We start from the raw sequence: 26,104 nt of genomic DNA, 5'->3' as shown, positions 1-26,104 counted from the left end.
ATCCGGATCTTCCATGGCTGATGGTCAGTGATGAGTGAGAAAGACGGTGGGTGGTTTTGCGGTTCTGGAAATCGCTCCGTTGAGGATGACAGTATAATGCGGCTGAATCCGAGATCCGGACAAGGCTTCCCGAACCAAATCCGCTGGAGAAAAGTGAGGTATTTGATATTTATTTTTTTTATTTTGGGGTTAGTTTGTAATAATTAGATAATAAAAAAAGTTCATTTATAAAATAAATAAATATAAGGACCAACTTAACTTTTTTTTTTCTTTGACTTTTAACACCGTTAGTCAATTTGGTATGTGTTTGCTAACGGAATGAACCTCAATATACCATTTTGTAAACTTTAAACCACATTGGTGTCTTCGAAAACAGTTGTAACCACAAAGTTTATTTTTGTACTTTTTCCTATATATATTTATTTAAAAGAATATATATATTTTTTTTTTTATTTTATGAAAATGCTTATAACTTTGTTAGATTAAAACACAATAAGTCCAACAAGAAAATAACATTAACATTAAGAAATCAATTCTTACAAGATCTACAAAGAGACTAAAGCGGCTACAGAGAGCAAAAAAAAGTCATAAAGGCAAAAAAAAAAACACAAAACAATAATAAAACATATATTTATAGTAAATCGAAATTTGCAGAAAAGTAGATGAAATCCAATCTTTAGCATTTAGACAATTTCGAACATTCGGATCTGAGACATTTTTTTTATGCAATCATGTAGATATATTGATCAACGTACAAGATAAACCGTTTCCCTATTTGCTAAATTCGAAAACGATATAAATGAAAGAATAACAGAGAACAGATACAATTCAAACGGATGAAGAGATCCGATAAAATATAGAAAAACTGACTAAAAAGAAAAAATAATAAAGTAAAACACATAAAATCTAACTCGGTAATATAGGAAGAAGGAACACAAATTTCATTCCTTTTTCCTACTCAAAGTAAATGGACAATTATATATAAATTATATATATATATATATTTTTTTTTGAGATGGTAAATTAAAATTATTATACTTATTCTTTTGCAAAACATAAACCTAAAGCTAAATATTTGTTATTTTTTTTTAATTTAAAGCAGCCAGCCGCCGCCACCACCACCACCACCACCTGCCTAGCGATCGATCCTCTGTTCACGACGACGGTGTGAGAGGGTAACTTTCCGGCGACCGTTTCTTCTTTCATTGGACGACGACGTATGCTTGTCGGCTTGATTTCTCACTGGTTAGTCGTTTCTCTTTGCTGATATACTATTTTTGGTTTTTTGGCTGTGTTTCTGGGTTTTTTTTGCTGCGATTCTTGGTATTGTGTGTGATTTCTTGCTTTGAATTTGTGTGGTTTTTCGCTATCTTTGTGTGTTCTGGTGGGAGGGGTACCGGCCAGAGGTTACGGGTTAAATTTCTATTACTCATGTTTGTGATGAATCGGCGCTCTTTTTAATTAATTGATTACTTTAATGTTCTGCTTTTAGTTATATGATCAGTTTTTTTGGTTTAAAAATTATAAATTGGAGTGACTAATTACAAATATAGTACTGGTTTCAAAAAAAATTACAAATATAGTACTAATAGATTCATATATTTATCTATAGTCTTGATCACATGCACCTTAATTAGCATGTAGAATTTATTTATTCACCATAGAGTAATTAGTTTTCATTAATTTTTTTTTCTATGGAAATTAAAGATAAGGTGCATAAATACCCTAACGTAGACTTGTTCATGGGTTGGGCCGGATTGGGCTCGGGTCGGGCTGCATCAGACTTATGAATAAAAAGTCTTAGCCAGGTCCAACCCAACTCGTCTTAAATAAATATAGGGAAAATTACACAGAAATTCATATTTCAAAAACTATTTACAACTATGTCAAATCATAATTTTAAATTATGTCAAACTAGTAAAATCAGTACTTTTAATATATTTTAAGGATTGGAATTTATAAATTAGAAGTCTACAATATATTTCCTAGGGTTTATGATTTATGAATTGGAGTTTATAATTTTTAAATTATGGTGTAAAATCATAATATATAGAGAATAATAATATATTAAGAATTAAGTTTAGTGATAGGACTTAGTTGTAATTTTGTACTTAATTATGATATTCCTGTAATTGACTCTTAAATATGCTTCGGACTCAGCCCGAGCTGGGCTGAATTAGAGATCCTTAATCCCAGACCCAGTCCAAACCCGCCCATACTATTTTTTATATATTTATAAATTTTAATTTTATTTTTATTAAAAATAAATTACAAATATAAATAAAATAGTAATAGAGGGACTTATACAAATATTAAACTCACACTAACAGAGAAAACAGTAGGGTTATTGTTTTATTACACTATTAATAGAACTGAATCATATAAATTTTATAATTAAATATGAAATAAGTTTTATAACTCAATTAGGTGCATCATTTTTTTGAGTTTTATTAAGAAAATATAGTATAAATTGTAATAATATAATATAAATATATGTGAATAAATTCCGGGCCAGGCCGGGCTGAATAGAAATTTAGTCGGACCAAGCCCGTCCCATTATCTATGGACCTGGGCTGGCCATCGGGTCCGTGATCAGGTCTAGGATTTAATGTTTATAGCCATTACCCTTACGCCCCGTTTGGTACACCGTAATGAATGTTGTAATGGAATGTCCGTTACAATGGAGGCTCATTACCATGTTTAGATTACCATATTATTTTTGTTGTGATGGAATCACAAATACATCATTCAATTTTTCTTTCAATTTTTCTTTACAAATTGATGTAATGACCATTACATAAAGAATAGACATGAATCTCCATTACGACTACTCTTGTATTTTTAATATTGATATTTATCATGTATAATTTTTATTAAATGATAAAACAAAAAATAGAAAAAACACGAAAAATTAGACATGAATCTCCATTATGACTACCCTTGTATTTTTAATATTGATATTTATTATGTACAATTCTTTCTTTTCTTTTTTTTTTTAAAAAAAAAAATTTGCACAATGCGCTTACATTAAAGAAGAAGGAAAAATCCCCACCAAACCCGGATGTGATTCGAACCCATAACCTCCCAAGACATAGGTAAGCTCTCAACCACTAGGCTAAGAGCTTCACCACTTATTATGTACAATTCTTATTAAATTATAAAACAAAAAACTAGAAAAAACACAAAAAATGGAAAAAAAAACATGAAAATTAAAAAAAAAACAGGAATAACGAGAAAAAAATTGCAATTCATATTTCTCATATTTCACGTTTTTATGCTTTTGTTGATTTTAATTGTGTAAATAAAATTTTATAATTACATTTAACTAAACATGTAAGTATTGTAATGGTAATTACATTTTTTTTATCAACTAAACATGGTAATGGAATCACTATTCCATTATATTACAAGTTTGATTACATTACATTGCATTACGTCATACCAAACGCACATTTAATATTTAAAATGATGCAGTTTTTCCTCTAACGTTGACAACCAATAGTAATTTTACTCATAATATTGTCGAGCTGAGTCAATTTGAGAAATAATTTAACAAATTGTCTTCTCGTTCATGAATCTTGCCATCTATCAATTGTTAGTAACAGATCATAAACATGTGATTAGATGTTAAATTTTAAAAAAAATTACCTGGAGCCAAGGGGGTGGGTAGGGTCGGCCGATCGGAATTCTTATTAAATTATAAAACAAAAAACTAGAAAAAACACAAAAAATGGAAAAAAAAACATGAAAATTAAAAAAAAACAGGAATAACAAGAAAAAAATTGCAATTCATATTTCTCATATTTCACGTTTTTATGCTTTTGTTGATTTTAATTGTGTAAATAAAATTTTATAATTACATTTAACTTAACATGTAAGTATTGTAATGGTAATTACATTTTTTTTATCAACTAAACATGGTAATGGAATCACTATTCCATTATATTACAAGTTTGATTACATTACATTGCATTACGTCATACCAAACGCACATTTAATATTTAAAATGATGCAGTTTTTCCTCTAACGTTGACAACCAATAGTAATTTTACTCATAATATTGTCGAGCTGAGTCAATTTGAGAAATAATTTAACAAATTGTCTTCTCGTTCATGAATATTGCCATCTATCAATTGTTAGTAACAGATCATAAACATGTGATTAGATGTTAAATTTTAAAAAAAATTACCTGGAGCCAAGGGGGTGGGTAGGGTCGGCCGACCCTCCGATCGCCGGAAAAGCTTTGAGAGGATAAGTTCGGTGTTAAAAGTCAAAAAGAAAAAAGTTAATTTGATCCTTATATTTATTTATTTTTATAAATTAATCTCCTATTATCTAATTATCACAAACAAACCTCAAAATAAAAATTTAAAATCTAATATACCATCTTCTCTATCTCTCTTTAATTTCTCATTTCTCTATCTTCTCTCTCTCCTCTTTGTTAATTTCTCTCTCTAAAATCAATTGAATTCCAATCATGATACTCGAGACGTTTGGCACTTTAACGACCTATTAAATATATGGGGCTAATTTATAAAAATAAATAAATATAATGACCAAATTAACTCTTTTTCCTTTGACTTTTAACACCGTTAGTTAATTTGATATGTGTTTGCTAACGGAATGAAGTACATAGTACCACTTTGCAAACTTTTAAACCACATGGATGTCGTTCGAAAATGGATATAACCATAGAGTTTATTTTTGTACATTTCCTTTTAGGGATGTCATTGCTAATTTGAGATGAATGATTGTCCTGTTCTTTATTACTTAATTTCATTCTTTATTACTTAATTTCAGTAACAATCAGTTCAATAGTAATCAGTTCAGTATTCAGTTTCAGTATTCAATAATTTATCATTATTTATTTATAATTTCAGCAATTTATTATAATTATTATAATTTATTATATATTAATTTATCTATTTTCATTATAATTATATTTATATATAATTTATGCTTTGTCATTACATATGTTATCATTATTTATTATAATTATAATTATTTGGTGCAACTTATTTGCAAATTTTGCGAAAAGTAAATAAATATTATATTAATACGTTTACATTACAATGCTCTAAAAAATTAACTGGCTCAACTACCTTAATATCTCAAATAGTGCAATTTTATCTCTAATATTAGAAGCCAATAGCAATTTTACCCTTAACATTGATAAATTGAGTCAAGATTTTGTATTCATATGAAAATTCATATTTAGACGTTAGGAGTAAAATAACCCCGGACCCAAAACGTTAAAGGTATTTTTGTACCTTAATACTTAATTGTAATAAAAAGTTAAGAGTGTGTATTCATATAAAAATTTGTATTTAATTTCATAGGCTTTAAATTATATATAAATTTGTGTTTGTATCTAATTTATATTTTTAATTTAAATTAGACTTATTTTTAATTAATGTCATAGGATTTTATCGAGTCTAGATTTTATTTGATATTTAATTTAGTTTAATCTTTAATAATATGTTTATTTATTATTGATATTTTTTTTTGGTAGAAATATTATTATTATTATTATTATTATAAGCTTATTAATGTCCAATATTATCATTAAATTATTTTAGAGTCTAATATCATCATTATTGTTACGTTCGATTAAATTCGGTTAAGTTCGGTATCATTCAGTTAAGTTCAGTAGCATTCAGTTCAGTTCAGTTTTTTTCAGTAATAAAGAACAAAGCCTAATTGATTTTTACTCTATAATTTAGATAACCAATAAACTTAATGCGAATAAATTTTTATAAACAACCCTATTATAATTATAGTTATGATTTTAATTTACTTTTTTTTTTTTTTTGAATATATGATTTTAATTTACTCAACATTATAGTTATGATTTTAATTTACTCAACGAATTTTAATTCCAATTATAAGAAAAAAAAAGAGATTTTAATGTGAAATTTCTTCGACTCGGAAAAAACTAAAGAGTTTATCGTGTAATCCATATATAATGGCCCTGTTTGGTAAAGCGCGTTTTGAGATAAAAAGAGCGGTTTTGACCAACTTTAGAGGTTTGACTACTGAAACCGCTAATTGGAGTGTTTGGTGGAAAGAGGTTTGGAAGAGAGTTTTGGGATGAAAACGCTAATTTAGAAAAAACTCTTAGAAGGAGTTTTTTCAATTAGCGTTTTGCCATATTAAAATTAATGGAGCCTAATAGATAGACTCTCTCTTCTCCTCCGCCAAAATTAATGCCCTTATTCGTCTTTTTGCACAAACCGCTAATATCAATTAGCTAATTTTTACCAAACAGGTCTACACAATCAGCTAGTCAAAGCAGCTAATGTAATCAGCTAACAGCTAATTCCCAAACAGGGCCAATATACTCTATATATCCGTTTCATAATAATTTTTATATTATTTATCAGTTTAAATTTTTATATTATTTATCAATTTAAACTATACGTAGTCCTTCGAACTTGTCATTTTACCTCTAAATTTACGAGACAATCCATTTGTCCCTTCAACTCTATACAAGTGGTATTAGCAACCTCTCTTTTCATTATAACGAAAACAATCATGACATTTTCCCATTGCAAGCATCAATGTCATAATAAAAAAAAGGGTTGTACACTATGAAACCAAACTGCAAATGAAGTTTGTATATATAATACACAAGTTATCTTGTAAAAATTGCATATAATTTTAACTCCTAAATCGTCTTCGTATATGCAGACTGGTTCCAGTACTTCCATGATGAACACGTGTATTAATATTGTAATCGAATCTTGTTTCCATTATAATGAAAAGAAGAGATTGCTAATACCACTTTTAAATAGTTGAGGGAGCAAATATATTGTTTTATAAGTTCAAACGACAAAATGACCAAAATTGACAAGTTCAAGAGACGGCATATGGTTTAGGCCTTTTATATATATGTTTTTTTTTTTTTTGTTATTTTAAATTTTTGGAATATGAAATATGGTATAATCTAAATAACGGTTAAACCAATTGAAATTTATCTTGTTGAAAACATTTAGATTAAATTTACAACATTCCATACATTAAGACTAAATTGACACTTATATCAGTCCGATTCGAATCTGACAACTATGAGTAAAAGACACAAATTGATAATCATGTCAACTAAATTACATCATTGTAAATCGTGTTATCATGCCATCATGTCGGAATTTAACAAATCCACTCAGTCACGGTTGTATATCAAATTAGGAGATCTAGTTCGTCAAATTTGGGGATGCACATAGCACTCCCATTCAATAGGCCGAACTATTGTCTAATAGGATTTCGACAGGCAGAGATGCATCGGACCCGTTCACCCCTCCCTCTCTGTATGCCGGAAAACAAATTCCGACTTTGATTAAGAATAATGACACCAAGATTACCAATTGCACCTATCAAACCTAATTAGATTTGAGAAAGAAAAACTGGATAAAAGACTTGATTTTACTAATTTAGACATATTCGTCGATTTTGTCACACAATGAACACGAAATTCCAGCTCTCAACTTGAATTTTCATCGAAATATACCATTTAAAGATCAAAATCGTCACACTTGAATCCATTGCAATTGATAAATTAAACGAACACGAAATTTGAGCTCTCAACTTGAATTTTCATTGAAATATACCCTTTTAAAGATCAAAATCGCACGCTTGAATCCTTTGCAATTGATAAATTAAACCTGAAGCATATTATACAGTTCTTCCGAGGCCTATATTCAGCCGGTATATCATCATTTCTCATAACTGCATTATCCGAAGAAAATTTCTTACCTAAGACAAAGTTTACTCATTGGCTCCGATGGAGAAAAGGCTGCTTAGGCTGTGGGAATGCAGGATTAAAGTAAAGATCGCACTTACACACGAGCAGTTTACGAGCATTCATCTACTGTTTCGCGGAATTGAGTCTCTTTCTCTTTCTACCTTTCTTCTTCAGCAATCCCTTATCTGCTAGAGTTTTCATCTTTTGCTTTTTTCGTTCCTTCTCTTTCTCCTCGAAGCCATCGTCCATCATCTTCATTGTTGCCACACGTTTGGCTTTATAAATCTGCGAAAATATATAATCAAAGAATGATCCACTTTATCTCTTACACTTCAGTGATATATCGATTATCTAAAAAAATGAATCCACTTCCGCTAGACTCTGTGGAATTAACCATTTAGCGCGCATAGGACATGTTTCTATGTCTGTATGTAGTTCGTGTACCAGATCTTACCTTTGTAATTTCTGAAAGAACTTCCTTCTCTTTACATTCGAATAACTCCATTTTTTTTCCGACCTCAGCTTCTATCTCGTGGATGAGATCTACGTCATTCTGCAAAATTTACGTCGTAAAGTTAAGTTATAAGCAAGTGAAATGCAAGCAGCACAAAGATCCTTCACTTGTTTGAATTAGAACAAAATTGTAATATAAAACCCAAAACGAAAAAGTTGCAAGCTTCATTTATATACCTCTGTGACAAAACTTACAGCCAGGCCTCCTCTGCCTGCTCGAGCAGTACGCCCAACACGATGAACGTAATCTCTAGGAAACCTGCAATAGAAACAACTTAAAAGTTAAAATCCCAATTACGAACCTTTTCAGGACAAGGACGGAGATATTTGACGATTATAACCTTGGAATATCATAGTTAATAACAAGATCAACAGTAGGAATGTCCAAACCACGAGCAGCAACATCAGTTGCAATTAAGATAGAAGCTTGTCCGGATTTGAACTGATGTAGCGCAGAAAGCCTCAAAGACTGCGATTTGAACGAATGCAATGCTGTCGCTTTTTGATCAAGCTCTTCTAATAATAAACTCAAGAGGTGGCATGTTCTGCTTCCATGTTACAGAAAAGAATTAGTAACGAATAGATCCCGAAGCTACGACTATTTAAATACTAGAAAAGGAACAGGATAATCAACTAACGAACAGGAACCAGAAATCAACTCTGCAGGGATTTTAACACAAGAAAAACTACGACTACATCATGAGAAACATCGACAAACAATGATAAGAGTTTTCGGATAAGAGGCAAGTTTACCTGCAGGTCGAGACAAATATTATCGCGGATCGGATACCCATATCTTCAATTTTAGATAAAATGTGTACAAGATAAACATCCTTCACATTCTTAGGTATGAAAACATATTGTTGTTTAAGAGAATCAACGGTCTTGAATCCTTCGTAGGCCTTGTAGAAGTATGTGTTGTTAGCAGAAACCTCAAGTAACGACTCTAGATTACTTGTCATTGTTGCAGAAAACAATAAAGTCTGCCTGTTTTTCGGTAAGCATTGGAATACTACTCGTAATTCCTCTTCGAATCCAACATCCAGAACTCTATCAGCTTCATCCAAAACTAGGAACTGAAAACACAAAAACAAAAGAGAAATCAACTCACACATTAATGGCCTCCTGTGTTCAAACATAATCCTTAAGGTATTAAAATTCAGAGTTAAATTAAACATGTTTTATTGCTAATATGTTTGTGAAGTGTCTAAATTTATTAGAAGCATAATATATAGGCAACCAAAAAGGCCCAAGTCGAAACTGGTACAAGACCCAAAACCCGGAACCAAAAATATCCTAAAACAGATTGTCTTTAGACTACACTAACATCCACAAGTAATCCACTCCCTAGATTTCTGACAGAAAAAGTATCTTCCTGTCGAAGCACATTATTTAACTCATTCATCAACTTCCACTCAAGCTTAATAAGCCCACCGACACTTGAGAACTAAGTAAATGTTGGACCCCCTCCAGTCTAGCCATCAACCGGTTCTTTCTGTAACTTTTTTTTACCAAAAACTTAAACATTCCAATTGCCCAAGCTAACAGAAGAATTTTGTAAGCCCTCCATCAGCCCATTAGCGCCATTCCATGTAACATTAAATAAATACAAGAACTCTAGATGCTACGAATAAGCCGTCTGAAAACGAAAAAGAGAGTGAAAGTGATATCGCCTTTGAAATCAATCATAATGGGGACATGGTCTTAATTCTAACAGGGAAGGTGCCTAACAATTATCGACTAGTCAAGATTACAAAGACCCCATATCAAGCCTACAAGCAATCTGGATCCAAGGAGAATTGCCTCCAAACCAAGTAAAAAGAGGACCAATAAACCCAAGATCCGCTAAGCATAACTCATTCATCCAATTAGCAAAAGAAGCAAATAGATCAACCATATTTCGAACGCACCCATCTTCTCTTCAGCAGATTCAGAACGATTAGATCTCTCACGATAACCAAAGGTTGAGATTTCATGGAGAAAAAACCTCTTAAAATTAGCCAGATGTCGAACATAAGTAGTTGTAAAAGAAAACAAACGCTTATGCAAAATCCCCACAACAAGGCTGACTTGCTAATGAAGAAATTGGTCATTTCCTAACCAAAATAGAAACCAATACTCTCAAATCATCCTAGAACATCCATATGACACCCTTAAACTCATCCGCCTTAACAATCTCCATACACGAAAATTTAGGCTTCCTTTGCAAGTCTACAGCCATAGTGACTTCTCATTTTAACCACATCAAAAAGGTATCTTTGGAAATTACAAGGCATCTCTCCAAAGTTTCCTTCGGAAGACTATTCTCTATACTAATTCTAAGGTGCGAGCAAACTATAGACCTCATCGATTTAAAGTGAAATTTACAGATTAGCTATCAATAAAGGCTAAATTTTGACGAGGTGGGGAATCGAACCTCAAACCTAATAAACCGATATTCAAGTCTTTACTACTCGGATCAACCCTTATTGGCATGAATGAATGAATTGATTATTTGCCATTTATCCATACTTCCCCAAGTTGATCTAGTAATATTGACGTAAGCTATAGGACCCCTTCTAAAACAACAACAACAACAAAGCCTTAGTCCCGAAATGATTCGGGGTCGGCTAACATGAACCATCATATGAAACGGTGCAATCAAGTCGTGTCAACGCTCCCTCCACTGTCCTATCCACTACCATATTCTCCTCAATCCCGAATAAACTCGTATCACTCTCGATCACCCTCCTTCCAAAACAAAAAGATATATTGTTATATGTAAGGATTAAAGTGGGATAAATAGAAAATATATTCTAATGCTATTTAGAAACAAAGAAAGAAGATTAAGGAGGCATTGACTCATGTAATAGTATGTTCAAAAAACATGTGTATGAAAAATGTGAAAGTGTGAATACAACATTTAGCAACAAAAAGGGCTAAAAAACTAAGTAGAGAGAGATGGGGACATTTAAAGGGGAGACAGTTGGCTCGTAGGCCAATCGGCCAAAGCATTGACACAACTCCGAAGAAGCTTTAGCAGGACATGTTGAATGGGTTGTTCGTCCTGCACACCAAGTTGGTATAAGGACTACTATAGGGGACAACGCACTTCGGCTTAGGATCTCCGCACCCTGGACCAGTGAACATGCACTTGGCTTAAGTGATGGGTAAATTACACCCATGGCCCCTCAACTTAAACCTTATTTTCTTTATGACCCTGAACATCAAAACCGGACATAAAACTCCCTGAAAACTTTGCCCTTTGCTAACATAGAAGTCTCTAATGAAAGTAAACAACCGTTGATGATCTCAAAATTGAAAATTCTTAACGTTGTTTAGAACTACATTTTCCATGGAATCACCTTTCCAATTTTCCAAAATCACAATTTTCAGGCTTCTCTCTAAATGTCCACTTTCTATATTCTAATTCCTAACCAAACAACACCCTAAATCACCTCTCAAACCAAAACATTAAAAAATTAAAGTTTAGAATATTGGTAATTGGTTAAGAGATTTTTACTTTGTTGCACAAAGTAGAATTTCCGTGTTTCATATCGGTTTCAGGTTCCATTTCTTTTCCATAGCTATATTTTTTAGAAATAAAGGAAATTCTGGCATATAATAAGGAAAGTGTCATTCAAGTCCATTCTTCAACCTACGGGTCTTGTTATCACTTTTTCACCTGAGTAAGGGACATACAAATTTCCTCTGAATTGACATTTTGATCACCCGTGCAACACAGGACTTTTATGTTAGTAAAAAGGCAAAGTTCATGGACTTTTATGTCCGATTTCGAAGTGGATAACAAGTATTGGCTTAGGTTTGATCATACTTTTGAATATACTTTATAGGAGAGAATTCCAGAACTCCCTGTTCCCTATCAAAATAATTTCAATCATTCTTATGTTCTATTATTAATGGAGCACAATAAAACTAGATTAAAATATCTCACAGGACACCTAATTTCCTCCCAAAAAAAGATTTCATAATGATCAAATTCAACAATTACACAAATAAGAACAGAGATTAAAAGGCAAAATTACTTACCTTGGTTCCAGAGAAAACACCTGAGATATCAGGATTATCCTCCAACAAGACCTTAATCCTCCCCGGCGTAGCAATAACTATATGTGGTCGGCTCATCAAAGTCTTAGCCTGAGTCAGCATATCCATACCCCCAACAACCACTGCACACCGCAAATGCAAGCAAGACCCGAGAGCCCGGAACTGTTCGGCCAATTGGTAAGCCAATTCTCTAGTCGGCGTAATCACTAAAGCGAAAATCCCATACGGATCCTCGGCCAGACGGTTGAGGATAGGCAGCGCAAAAGCTGCCGTCTTACCACTACCAGTCTGGGCTAGACCCAGCACGTCCTTACCGGCTAAAATTTTGGGGATGCAGTGAGATTGAACTGGAGTGGGGCACTTCATTCCCAATTCCTTGCATGTCTGAACAGCCCATTCTGCGAGACCTAGGTCGGAAAACAAAGTTTTGGAGGCTGTGATTGAATCGGAGTTAGAGTTGGTAGATTTTTCTCTTTCAATTTGGGGAATTAGGGGCGCTTGAACAGGTTTCAGGGTTTTAGCAGCTTGAGAGGGTTTATTAGGGTGTCTAGAAGATTTGAAGAAGAGGGGAAAGTTTTTGTCCACCAGGGTTTCTTCCTCTTGCTCCATTGTTATATTCAGACGATTGAAAGGTAATTTACCTGGAGCCAAGGGGGGCGGGTAGGGTCGGCAGACCCTCCGACCGCCGGAAAAGCTTTGAAAGGATAGGTCCGGTGAGCTTCGTCTCTCCACTTGCACAGCTACGAGCCCCTCCAATCACGGCAGCACAACAAGAAAGAAAAGAAAAAATAATTGGAGAAGAAAGAGCAGGAGATCCGATGAAGAGACCACCGTATAACCAGTCTCACTATTTGAGAAGACCTCGAAACAAACTTTTGCTATTTCTTATTTCCTATTATCAATAGGATAAATACACTATAACACGGGTTAAATTCTTACATGGTCTTAATTTTAAAAATAATTTTTTATTTAGGTATAGTTAAAATTTATTTTTTTTAAGAGGGGCTGTTTTTAAACTTTAGTTAAAAAGTATTCTCATTATGGTGATTTATCCACCGTAATAAAGAAAAAGGTGTTTTGTTTTATTCCATTACGGCGGTGCACACGCCGTAATGGAGTAAAAGTATCTTCGCATTTCCTACCGATCTATGCCATTCTTCGTAGTATACCTGACAAATCGGGAGGTGCCAACTCTCTTTCCTTTTTGAAGGAAGGAGATAATATATAATTTTTTTTTATTTTATATTAAAATTATTTTTATATTATATATAAGTTGTGAATTTTATATTTTTAGAGTATAGTATTTTTTGTTTTATTCAGTCTTTTGATGGGTAAAGTTGTCAAATTAATATTATCAGTTTATTTTTTAAACTACTCATTCCATTCAAATTCTAAAATATAATGGTATCAAATATCTGTATTAAGAGATAGTTCCAGTATTTTAAAAGTTTTAAACCGCTTTAATACTCTTATTTTTATAAATTAAAATTAATTTTTGACTGAACGAAGAAAAACCAAATAAAATCAAATTTTTAGGATAATTTACAGAAAAGATGAAACAGTTAGCAACTATATTATTGTAGAGTAAAATATAAAAAGACTGAGGTTTAACCTTTTTGTAAAATACAGTCAGCAGCTCTTGTAGTTTAAAGGCTTTAGGTCGTTAGTTTTTTATTCTATTTTTTAATATTTTAATACCGTTAATTAATTTGGTCTTTGTTTGCTAACAGAATGAACCTCAAGGTACCTTTTCGCTACCAGCATTATGGCTAAAATTGCATCATTTTAGACTTTAAGAGTAAAATTATTCCTAATTGTAAACGTTATGGATATTTTTTCACATTTTCCCTTTTATAATTTCATTGTTGATTAATTAAAAACATGTCAATTTTAGACATTTTAAATCCGAACAACAACAGTTCAATACAATTTTACCATACACTAGTAATTAAACAACTAATAACAAATACCTAACAACTTATTACAACTGCAAACAACTAACAGCAACCGCAACAACTATTAGCTAACATCTGAACCAAACAGGCCCTAAATATTTAACTGTAACGTTTCAAAGAAAGTGCAGATCTAGCCCTAATATATGAAATTATGCAAATTTAGCACTAACGTTTCCAAAGAAGATCAATTTTAACCATACGTTGCCAAAATTTTGAACAAAAGTTGTGTTTAACTCTTATTTAGCCACGTCAGACCTTCTAAACGAGTGTGTCGATAAATTGAATCAGTTTTATACAGTTTTTTTCATAACTATATTAATAAAATAGTAAAATATTTGAGACAGTTTCAAAAAACTAAATCTGTTAGATATAAATTAATTACAATTTATTTGAAAATGTTTAAAATATTTTACTCTGTTATTAATATACTAAATTTTTTTTTTTTTGTTAATAATGCACTAAATATTTAACCGTAATGTTTTAAGTAAAGTACAAATTTAACCCTAATGTAGAAAATTATGCAAATTTAATCTAACGTTTCTAAATAAAATTAAATTTAAATTTTAGTTTTTTTTAAACAAAATTTAAATTTTAGTTAAATTTTTATAAAATAAAAATTCAACAACATTATTATAATATACAATTTTATTTTTATAAGATGATAAATTAATTTCTTTGTTTTATAAATTTTATTTTATAAAATAATAATTATTTTTTTTAATATCTCCCCACTGTCACAACAGGAATCTACTGAGTAAAAAAAAATCAAAAATATACAATATTTAACTATGGTTTAAAAACAGCCCTTTAATGAAAATAAATTTCAACTATAACCAACTATATAATAATTTATACTTTTAACCCCAAACAAAGGTTTAATCCCTATAACACCCACTAAATAATTATTTTTTTTTATTTTTCATACCTATGTTACTTTTCATCCGAAACTTTTAGGTTTTCTTTTTAATTTTTTTATTAAAGTTATGCCAGAAAACCGTAAATTAATAAGAATTTGAAACTTTTTTTGCAAAAAAAAAAAAATATATATATATATATAATTAAGGGTTTGAATTTTACATGTTTTAAGAATCAATCTTCTGATCAGTTATTTTTTCACATTGAGCCATTTATCATTGATTTTGTTATATATTTGATCTTTATTTAACTTTTTCATCAAGTTTAGGAGATTAGAAGATCGATTTGACGATTCTAATATTAAAAATCATAAAATGGGAGAGGAAAAAATCGAGTTTGAAAGAATATACTGGAAATTAATTTCTATAATTTCGTTTTAGTTTTTAATTTTTTTATCTCTCATAGTTAAGGAATTCTTATTTTTATTTTTCCATGTCAACAAGTCGAATCGCTCTAACCATGTATGCAGTCCAAACTCGATTAAAAAGTTAAATAAGGATTTAATCCATGATACAATCAATGATCAAGGGTTTAATATAGAAAAATAGATGATCAGGATCTTAATCGTTAAAACAACCAAAATTCAGGAACTTAATTATCCTTTTTACCAAATTTTTTTAAATTGTCACACCTTGAGGTATAAGGTGAAGGTGTGTAACTAATTAAAGAAAAAACAAATCTTAATATTTCTAATTTCAATTTTTTTTAGGGAAAATTACAAAACTAGGTCAAATGGGAGGCCCATTTACATATTAAACTCATTTACTCAACCTATTACATATCTAGACTGATTTTGTGTGACTTTTCCATAATACCCTCAATATTTACGCGCGTCTCGCCCTCTCCCGTCTGACTTCGCAAATTCCATATTATGCGAAGCTTGCGAAGCTAATGCTCATAATAATAGATGAATTTAGTTCGCATATGCGAAGCCTGCGAAGCTAGAGTTTGATTTATTTGATGAATTTAATTCGCATATGCGAAGCCTAGATATGTTTTGTAGCTAATTCGCGAAGTGATATATAACAAAAAAATGGCAAACAACAAAGGATTCCAACATTAAAATCATAACATTATCAAAATTTACAATAAGATTGCCACAATAAACTCATAACAAATCATCTCATAATACATAGGCTACTATTCACTAAGATTGCCACAATAAACTCCTAACAAATCACTTCATTATACATAGCCTTTTATTCACCACAGAGGGATGGAAGTCCAGGCGTTCTCGAATGGATGTCTCTCATGGCACCCTAACACACCGGCTTCCAGGAATGAATATTACGTATTCAACCACCTTCAGAAAAATTTAATCGTGTTAGTCAGAAAAAAGGAAGATTTGGCTTCGCGAAACGACGATTCGCTAAGTATGCGAACATAAATGTGCAAGGAATGTGACGCTCTGACTTCGCGAAACAATGATTTCGCGGAGTCTGCGAGGAGAAATGTGACACTCTGGCTTCGCAAAACGCAGAATTCGCGGAGTCTGCGAGAGAAATTTATCGAATTACCTCGCAAACTTCGCGTAATCAGCGTTTCGCGAAGTGAAATCAATAAATTTCTCCCCGAAGACCTCGCAATAACCGCATATGCTAAGTGGATTTACGGGGGAAAACGCAAAAAAAACAGCATATACTTACATTTTTTTATGAACCCAATATGATAAACTGGGAAAAACGATGAAAATAACGTAGATTCACCATTTTTTCGAACGAGCAGAAACTGGAAGATGAAGAACCATGACTTCGTTTTCTAGGATTAGGAAGTTGCAGAATCAAGAGATGAAGAGAGGAAGAAGAGAAATTCATTGTGATTTGGAGAAATGAACCAGATTTCGTGGAATTTAAAGGAAGATAGGAAGATTAAAAGTCTTGGCATCATTAATGGAGGAGCTGTCACCGTTTCGCACAGCCAAGGAGAAAATGGGAGAGAACGTTCGCGTAAGGGAGGAAGTGGGAAGGTTAGGGGTATTATGGAAAAGTCACACAAAATCATTCTAGATATGTAATAGGTTGAGTAAATGGGTTTAATATGTAAATGGGCCTCCCATTTGACCTAGTTTTGTAATTTTCCCTTTTTTTTTATTCCTAATTGATGAATTGAAAATTTATTAGAATAAGGTTGAAAATAAAAATATTAATTCTTAGGAAATGATTAATGTTTTTTTTTTCAAGTTAATATTATTATTTGATTGTTTAATTTATTTTAGTGTTAATAATTTTGATTTATTAAAAATTGGATAGGTTAGGATTATATAAATCTAAGAATATTGTGTATATTAAATTGATTTATAGTATTAATTTAGTGGGCTGCTATTTACCGCAATATTTTTTCCACCTACCGCACTATTTTGACAATTATGCCTTCCTCATAATTTAAACTCAAAAAATCAAAAATCTCAAATCCTCTCTAGCTTTTTGGATTTTCAAAAAACCCGACCTAAAACAACATGCCGCCAAAGGCAGGACCGGGTAAAGGCTTCATGAATGCTCCGGTAAGGTTTTTTTTTTAAAAATTATTCCGAAATCACGGGTTCTGCCTCCGAATCGAAGGCGGAACCCGTATGAATTTAGCCTAAACGGACGGGTCGTGCCGTTTCCACCACGGGTGGAACGAACGAACTGCCCGTTCCACCGTACGGTGGAACGAACGGCGTGCTCGTTCCACCGGTGGAACGAGCAGCGCAACCGTTCCACTTGCGCGCTGCCCGTTTAGGCCAAATCCATTTAAAAAAAAATTTCAAAATTTAATAAACGAAATTTTAATTTACATCTATATCGTAGGATTACATCGTGTACGAAATCATGGTCTTCGGGAATGCTTGGGTCCATTTTCGTCCAATTAGAGTTTTTAGGCTTGGGAGAGAAAGAGAGGAAAAAAAAGTTTTGGTTTTTGAGTTTAAATTATGAGGAGGGCATAATTGTCAAAATAGTGCGGTGGTTGGAAAAACATATTGCGATATATAGCAATACCTTTAATATATTAGGCTATACATTGAATTACTATTATTGTATTATAAATTGAGTTGATATTGTTAAACAAGTCATACTGATTTCGTTTCAATTAGGGGAGTGATACAGTAAAACCTCTATATAGGAATAACCTCTATTTTATTATAAAAAAACACGGTCCCAACTTGGGCCAGTTATAAATAGGAATAACCTCCCAAACGTTATTTGTTATACACTTTTCAAGTCCCACCTTTAGAAACTATGCCTCTATATAGTAATAATTATATATTTATATGTATATATATTAAGAATTCAAACTAAATTATAAAATATTTTAAAAAAACTATTGAAATTATCTATGAGTTGGGAACAAATTACAACTTGAAATTATAAATATTTAGTATTATCATTGATGTTTACATTTTTCCCACAAAACTCTTCCAAATATCTATATATTGAAAACCTAAACTCTAAATTGAAATTGTAAATATTTAATTTGTTCCATTAATGTCTATTGTTATACATTATATATAAACCATGCATGCCTATGATAAAAATTTAAAATTTTATGTGTTGAGAAATTTTATTATATCAAACTCTATTTAGTAATAACCTCTCAATTGTTATACAAATAGTCCGGTTCCAAATGTATTCCTATATAGAGGTTTTACTGTATTTCCGGGAAAAAAAAAACTAGTGGAGTATTAAAAAAAAATTGTCCAATTCATATGGGCTGGGTTGTATTTGAATTTTTATCTTCGGCCTTTGGTGATCCAGAATATTAGATGAATTAATGACGACTTAGTGAAAAACATTTGTCAATTAAAAAAAAACACTTTTTTTCGAATTAAATTTTTTTAAAATATATCATCTCGTACGTTTTAAGTTTTTAGTACCTTATTTAATTCTATTTTCTATATGTAGTGCAGCTCCCTCAAGCTTTCGCTCTTAGCTCCGCCAGGAACTGATATAATTGCAAATAATGCTTTAAGGAACAAAAAAGATTAAAATGTATGGGGTATCCTTCTTTTAAATTTATCCCATTTTTTATTCCCTAAAGTTAACAAGCACGTGGATACCACGTGCCACTCTGTTGAAGTAGTCACCTCTCTAGCTGTCGTCTTCTTGTAGAGAAGTTGAGAAGAAGTGAGAGAAACAGTTTTTGTTGTTGAAGAATTCCAGAGATAGAGAAAGAGAGATAGCTATGGAATCTCCATTTAAAGCAGATATATTGAGAGGAAAGGTTGCTCTAATAACAGGAGGTGGATCAGGAATTGGATTTGAGAGTTTGGAAAACATGGTGCCTCTGTTGCCATCATGGGCAGACGCAAACAAGCCCTGGATTCTGCCGTCTCCGAGCTCCAATCCCTTCAAATTCCGGTATGCAATTCCTGTCTTGGATGAGATTCTCCATCTGAGTTCATTTCCAGGTCTTAATTTTTCATGAAATCTAATGGATTTGATTGGATTGGATTGGATTAGCTCTCTTTTAGTAACTCATGGATTGATTTTAGGGTTCTGTGATTCTAATTGAGCCATTGATTTTGCTATTGAACTTGCAGGCTGCTGGTTTTGCTGGGGATGTACGGAAACAGGAAGATGCGAAGAGAGTATTGGAGTCAACTTTTCAACAATTTGGGAGGGTTGACATTCTGGTTAATTCTGCAGCTGGAAATTTTCTTGTTTCACCTGAGGATTTATCTCCAAATGGATTTAGAACAGGTTTGTTTTCAAAACAATTGGATTTTTTTTTCTCAAAATAATGCTTTTTTTGAAGAAAATTCTTTGAATAAGGCCCGTTTGAAAGTTGGAAAGCTGTTTTCAATTGCAAAGAACTCTCACGGTTCAGTATCAGATGCTGCTATGTTGCACGGACACTTCTAGTTACTAGGGTTTATCCCTTTCTTGTCCGTGGAAGTGTCCTTTTTCGTTTGAAAGCTATTTTATGGAGGTTATGTTTTAGAAATATCGTTTCGGGTTCCAGTGTCCCTGTCCGTGAAATATAATCAACTGGAAAAGGTGTGTCCTATGTTGCACTGAAATGGAAAAGGAAACGGATACCGGTATTACCAAGAAAATATAGCTACGAAACGGTAATGGAAATGAAAAAGAAACTGGAACGGAAACGGAAACTGATATGAAATGAGTGAAACACTACTGAAGAAGAGTTTCCGTTTAACATAGGATGTGTCAGATGCTCAATGAACCTAGTGATTCAATCACTAGGTTCTTTGCATTCAAAACCGAAATTTTGAACACAGGTTTTTTAGCATTAAGTTTGGAATTTTTGGCGCAACAGTAGACATTGTTGTCGTTAGGAGCGGCCTCTTGCCAAAAACTTGGCACCGGGCCGCCCTTTTTAGGGAATTTAGGAATTTTCTTCAGAAATAGCATTGCTCTTAAGGGAAAATCCAAAAAAATTACTGTTATTGAAACTCTGGGATGATTGAAACCAAACTGTATTTGGAAATCAGACTGCTTTATGCAGCTAACTTGGTAACACATTCTGAAAACTACTTCAGCTAGGAATCAGGCAAGTTAAAGTGCTCCTTATGTTATGAATCTGATTCGGAACTATGTTGCACGAAAACTCTTCTTTGTTAGTGTTTCCGCATTTCATGTCCGTTTCCATTGCCATTTTCTAGCTATATCTTTTTCAGAAATAAAGTTTCCCGTTCTGTTTTCGTTTCAATATCCGTTCCTTTTCCGTTTCCGTTTCCATTTCAATATCTGTTTCTGTGCAACATAGATTCAGAACCATTGAAACAAAATGGATGGATAATGAATTTGGTCCTTACATATAATATATTTAGGCTCATTACATAACTAGTTCTCCAACTTACACTCAAACGCCTAACCCTCCTAGTTTTCAAAATGATCTTTCTGCTACCTCAACTTGCTTGAAATGATTTTTCTGCCACCTCAACGTGCTTAAAACGACCTTGCCGTTGCCTCAACTTCCTTAAAATAACATTTCTGCTCTCTCAACATGCTTGAACTGCCAGTGGGTCATAGAGTGTGTGGTATTGCACGATAAGTGGCTAGTTATTATGACAGTTTAAGTAAGTTTAGGGGCAAAAAAGTCGTTTTGAAAGTTGAGAGAGTCAATGTGCATTTGAGTGCAAGTTGGAGAGGCTAAATATGTATTAAGCTTATATGTTCATAATAAACTTTGCAAATCCATTTACTCCACGACGTAAGAATTTTTTTTTTTTTTTTTTTTTGTAAAAATACTTCAAAAGTACGTGTCAAAATATGATTCGTGGTACCGAAACCCTCATAAGTTACTTTTGTACTAATATAAAAAAAAGGTCCAAGTTGTGAACCAAATTGATATGTTAGTTTAGCCAAGTTGTACGGCATCCGCCATGCTTAGGCCCCTTCTTCCCTACCCTAATGAAAGAGTCCACTGCCTTCCTTATTAGTCTCAGCGTACAGGCCGGCCTCTTTCTTTAGTAGGTGATTCACTACCTAAGCGAAGAAAAGGCTGGATCATTGTTGCTGGACTCTATTCCTCTCCCCGGGCTTGCTCCGCTCTATGCCCAAAGCTTCAGCTCAATCACTTGGACAGAGGGACTCAGCCTACCAACTGCAGGCTCGGGTGGGAGAACGGTATCCATTGCCTGCTGCCCCATCTCAATAATACGGGTTTATCAACCATCTGTGCACACAACTGTAGTGGGAAATCAAACCAGATTAAGAGCTGATTTCAGGTCTACTGTTTAGTAGATATTAGCAGATTTTCTTCTAAAATAGCTATCAACAGCTGTTTCGAAATCGTAATCAAACACTTCATAGTTATTGTTTAGAGTAAAACACTAAATTTTAAAGACTCTTAAATAATAAAAAACCCTAAATAATATAACCTAAAATAAGACAACCGTAACAACGTATGTTGCACGGACACTTCTCTTTAGTAGCGTTTCATGTCTGTGTCTGTGCCTGTTTTTGTTTGAAGGCTATTTTATGAAGGTTATGTTTTAGAAATAACGTTGGTGTCCATATCCGTTTACGTGTTGGTGCAACATAGGTAGTAACATCATGAAAATTGTTGTAGTTAGGAATTAGTCAAGTTAATTGGACTCTATGTTGCATGGAAACTCTTCTTCACTAGCGTTTCCGCGTTACGTGTCCATTTCCGTTCCCGTTACCGTTTCCTAGCTAAATTTTCTTAGAAATAACATTTTCCGATGTCCATTTCCGTGCAACATAGACTGCACTCTATTATTATGTTGATCTGATTCATCTGAACCTCCTTGAAGAACTGATAATGAAACCAAAAGCTCTTATAACAATATTTTTGTGTACAAAGATTCAAACTTGATACCTTATTTAAAGGGATAAGGTACCAAAATAGGACTATGGTTTTTGAGGAATTATTAATTTAGGCTCAACGTACAAAATAGCACCAATATATGCTTAACGTTTAAAAAGAGTACCAATTTAGGCGTCGATAACGGAACGTGACACGTTATTAAATTCTGTCAATTGTAGAGAAATCAGAACTTAATGGTGTAATATGAATAACATGTCACATTCCGTTATGGAGGCCTAAATTGGTACTATTTTTTAAACGTTAGCCTACATCAGACCTATTTTGTACGGGAGCCCATATTGATACTTCCCCAAAAAAGTTAGGTCTATTTAGTACCTTATCCCTAATTTAAATGAAGGAACTCTGAATTATGCTAATCAATAACTCACATATTAGTACTTAAGAAGAACAGCTCTCTAAGGCTCTGTTCTTTTTCACTGAAAAAAACTGAACTGAATCGAATGCTATTGAACTAACTAAACTGAAATAATAATATAATCCTTTAAAAATAGCAATAATTAAAATAAAAATCTTATAAAAATAATAATGGTTCTAATAATAATGAAAAAAATAATTATAATTATAATAAGTAACGATAAATTACTGAACTGATTGATACTGAAATTAAGTAACAAAGAACACGGCCTAACAGATGCTACTGTTTTTTCAACTGTCATTTACAGTTATGGACATTGATACTGTTGGCACCTTCACAATGTGCCATGAAGCCCTTAAATACATCAAGAAAGGAGGGCTCGGCCGAGGCGCCTCAGATGGCGGAGGATCAATCATAAACATCAGTGCTACTTTGCACTATACAGCAGCCTGGTATCAAGTACATGTATCTGCCGCAAAGGTTTGTGAAATTGTTTGCCTCTATTTCTTGCATAGTTTTTTGGGTAAATTGTAGTTTCGGATTTGTTTCAGAAAGGTTAGCGAAATTATTATTTTTTTAATAAAATCACCGAACTTCACATTGATTTCAATAAAGTCATTTCGGCCAATTTATGTATAACAATTCATCAGAATGTTGATGCGGCAGAGCAGACAGTTAACTATATGTCAACTAACCTTTACCATGGACAAAGATATGTTTTTTTTTGTAAAAGAAAATTTTGTGATTTGCCACGTGGCACACGCGTCAACATAAAAGTAAGACATGACACTTAATTTCCATATAGACATTTCGTTGACATGACTTTATTAACATCAAGTAAATTGGCTGAAATGACTATTAAAATCAAATAAGAAGTTTAGTGATTTCATTAAAGGCCTAATATATTCTTAGTTCGTCTCGTCTATAAAAGTGAATTGCCCCTGTACTTTGGAAAGGTTCTATTTCTATTTACCCCTGAAATTGCTTAAAATGAACTATTGATCCCCTCAAGTCCACGTGGTAAGATTTTGGACAAATTGAAGTGCGGAACACTTTCAGAGGGCCAATGCGCTATTTTTAAGCAAGTTCAGGAGGTAAATAAGACGTTTCCAAAATATAGAAGATAGTTGACTTATTTGAACAAATACATGGGCGAGTGATGTATTAAGCTTTTTATTGAAAGAAAATGAAGTTCCGTGATGTGTTTTAGCCATAGTTTTTGTGGCATTATGAAGTTGAGCATAATGATATGTTTGAAACAGGCTGCCATTGACGCACTTGGTAGAAACCTGGCACTGGAGTGGGGCACAGACTATGATATTAGAGTAAATGGGATTGCTCCTGGTCCGATTGGCGACACGCCTGGAATGAGTAAACTCGTGCCGGATGAGATCAATAAGCAGAGAAAACAATTCCAGCCGTTATATAAACTAGGGGAGAAATGGGACATTGCCATGGCTGCTCTCTACCTTACTTCTGATGCAGGTTAGTTGGCATGTAATGCAAAAATTTCTACTTTGCATATTACCAAATCGATCATAGCTGGGGCTAAAGATGAGTCGAGCCGCTCATGAACGGCTGAGTTCGACTCGATCAACTCGATTTAAAAATGAACTAAGATTGAGCACGGTACAACTCTGCTCGAAATCTTACAAGCACGCTCATTATAAGTGTAATTTACTCTCGAACTTTGTATGAGTCTAATTTACTCTCAAACTAGACCCATTCACTGAACTTTTACAATTTCTAACATAAAAGTCACTCAGTTTTAACCACTTTAATAGTAGTCAACTCTTCACTCTAAAACTGTATGGAAATGATATTCTAAGCAACTTTAATTCTTTAAATTTTTCATTTTGAGATTATTCAGATGTTATTTGGTTAGACACGAGAAAGTGAATGTTTAGAAGCCACGAAAATAGTGATATTTTGGAAAATAAAAAATGTGGTTCCATAATAAATGTGGTTATAAACAACTTTAATTCTTTAACTTTTTCGTTTTGAGATCATTTAGGCGTTGTTTGGTTAGGCACGAGAAAGTGAATGTTTAGAGAGGCCACGAAAATAGTGAATTTTTGGAAAATAAAAGATGTGGTTCCAAAATAAATGTGGTTATAAACAACTTTAATTCTTGTACTTTTCCGTTTTGAGATCGTACACGGTAATTTCAGGCATTAATTGATGCTTAGTTATCGTAATGTTGGAAAGTGTAAAATTGTGTGACTTTTATGTTAGGTGTTGAAGTTTAATAACCATAATAGCAACCCATATAAAGGGTAAATTACACTCATGGCCACTGAACTTTACCCATTTTCACATTATGGCCACTGAACTTCATTTCTTCCTGGTGTGGCCACTGAACTTTACACTTTTTAACACCGATGGCCACTCAAATTTAACTAACTTCTCAAAATGACCGTTAACAATCGTTAACGACCTCAAAATGAAAATATTCAAGAATTAAAGTTGTTCAGAACGACATTTACTATGAAACCACATTTCTCCTCAAAGAGAACATTTATGTTAGGGTAAATAATTTATCATTCCTTACATTTGTACATAATACATTGTTTAGTTTTCGTATTTTAATAATACATTGTTTAATCTTTTCACTTTTGTTCAATTTAACTTTTAGTTTCTCAAATATAAAAGTCTAAACTGTTGAATATAAACTGTGTTAGTTAAAAATATAGGAACTAATAAATTATTTACCCATTTATGTCGAAGAATACTTATCAATCTCAATATGAAATTTTGAAGGTAAATTTGTGAACGGAACCACAATGGTTGTCGATGGTGGAATTTGGCTGAGTCGTCCTCGTTTCGGACCAAAAGATGCAGTAAAGCAGCTTTCAAGAACTGTGGAAAAGAGATCAAGAGAAGCACCAATTGGACTTCCACCTAGCAAACTTTGACGGATCCAAAAGGTCTAAGTTCCATACACGGTTTTCATAGAATTTTTAGTGTTTTCTGGCAACCAGACGTTGCTCAATTCCTCCTGGATTATTGTCAACAGTCACTTAATCCAGTAGGAACTGTATTTTTATTCTTATACAAATAAATCATTGTAGGTTTGATTGTACAATCTAGACTCGATTCTGCAGATCTTATAATGATTCTGAAAACATTGGAGACGTCAAATACAAGTTTTACTAGCTGAATGCCAAAAAGCTAGGATTCTATAAACTCCCTTGATTTTACGAATACTAGAAAGGAATACATTGGTGACATTGAATACGAGTTTTACTAGTACCATGTTGATTCGGTTGAATGCTACAAAACAAA

At 32.7% G+C, this 26,104-nt stretch overlaps 1 protein-coding gene and 1 pseudogene across 1 annotated transcript; one reads left to right on the top strand and one right to left on the bottom strand.

The window, feature by feature from the left end:
• Nucleotides 1–26,005, top strand: LOC136207130 (peroxisomal 2,4-dienoyl-CoA reductase [(3E)-enoyl-CoA-producing]-like; annotated as a pseudogene).
• Nucleotides 7,625–13,317, bottom strand: LOC136207129 (DEAD-box ATP-dependent RNA helicase 36-like). The gene is made up of 6 exons (XM_065998410.1): nt 12,284–13,317; nt 9,008–9,330; nt 8,596–8,799; nt 8,432–8,513; nt 8,196–8,294; nt 7,625–8,026 (listed from the first exon to the last, which is right to left on the bottom strand). Exons 1-6 carry the CDS (start codon nt 12,908–12,910, stop codon nt 7,865–7,867), a joined length of 1,497 nt encoding a protein of 498 aa, XP_065854482.1. The 5' UTR covers nt 12,911–13,317; the 3' UTR covers nt 7,625–7,864.
• Nucleotides 26,006–26,104: the final 99 nt, after the last annotated feature.

This window comes from Euphorbia lathyris, chromosome 9 (genome assembly GCF_963576675.1).
Source record: "Euphorbia lathyris chromosome 9, ddEupLath1.1, whole genome shotgun sequence".
NCBI lineage: Eukaryota > Viridiplantae > Streptophyta > Magnoliopsida > Malpighiales > Euphorbiaceae > Euphorbia > Euphorbia lathyris.
This window is presented reverse-complemented; position numbering and strand designations above follow the sequence as displayed.

Bases quoted from the DNA above. Each gene is read 5' to 3' on its own strand.
- LOC136207129 (XM_065998410.1), bottom strand. From the start codon at position 12,910: ATGGAGCAAGAGGAAGAAACCCTGGTGGACAAAAACTTTCCCCTCTTC. The intron at 8,800-9,007 runs GTAAACTTGCCT...ACATGGAAGCAG, and splicing joins ATATTTGTCTCGACCTGCAG to AACATGCCACCTCTTGAGTT. The intron at 8,295-8,431 runs GTATATAAATGA...TAAATTTTGCAG, and splicing joins CTGTAAGTTTTGTCACAGAG to AATGACGTAGATCTCATCCA.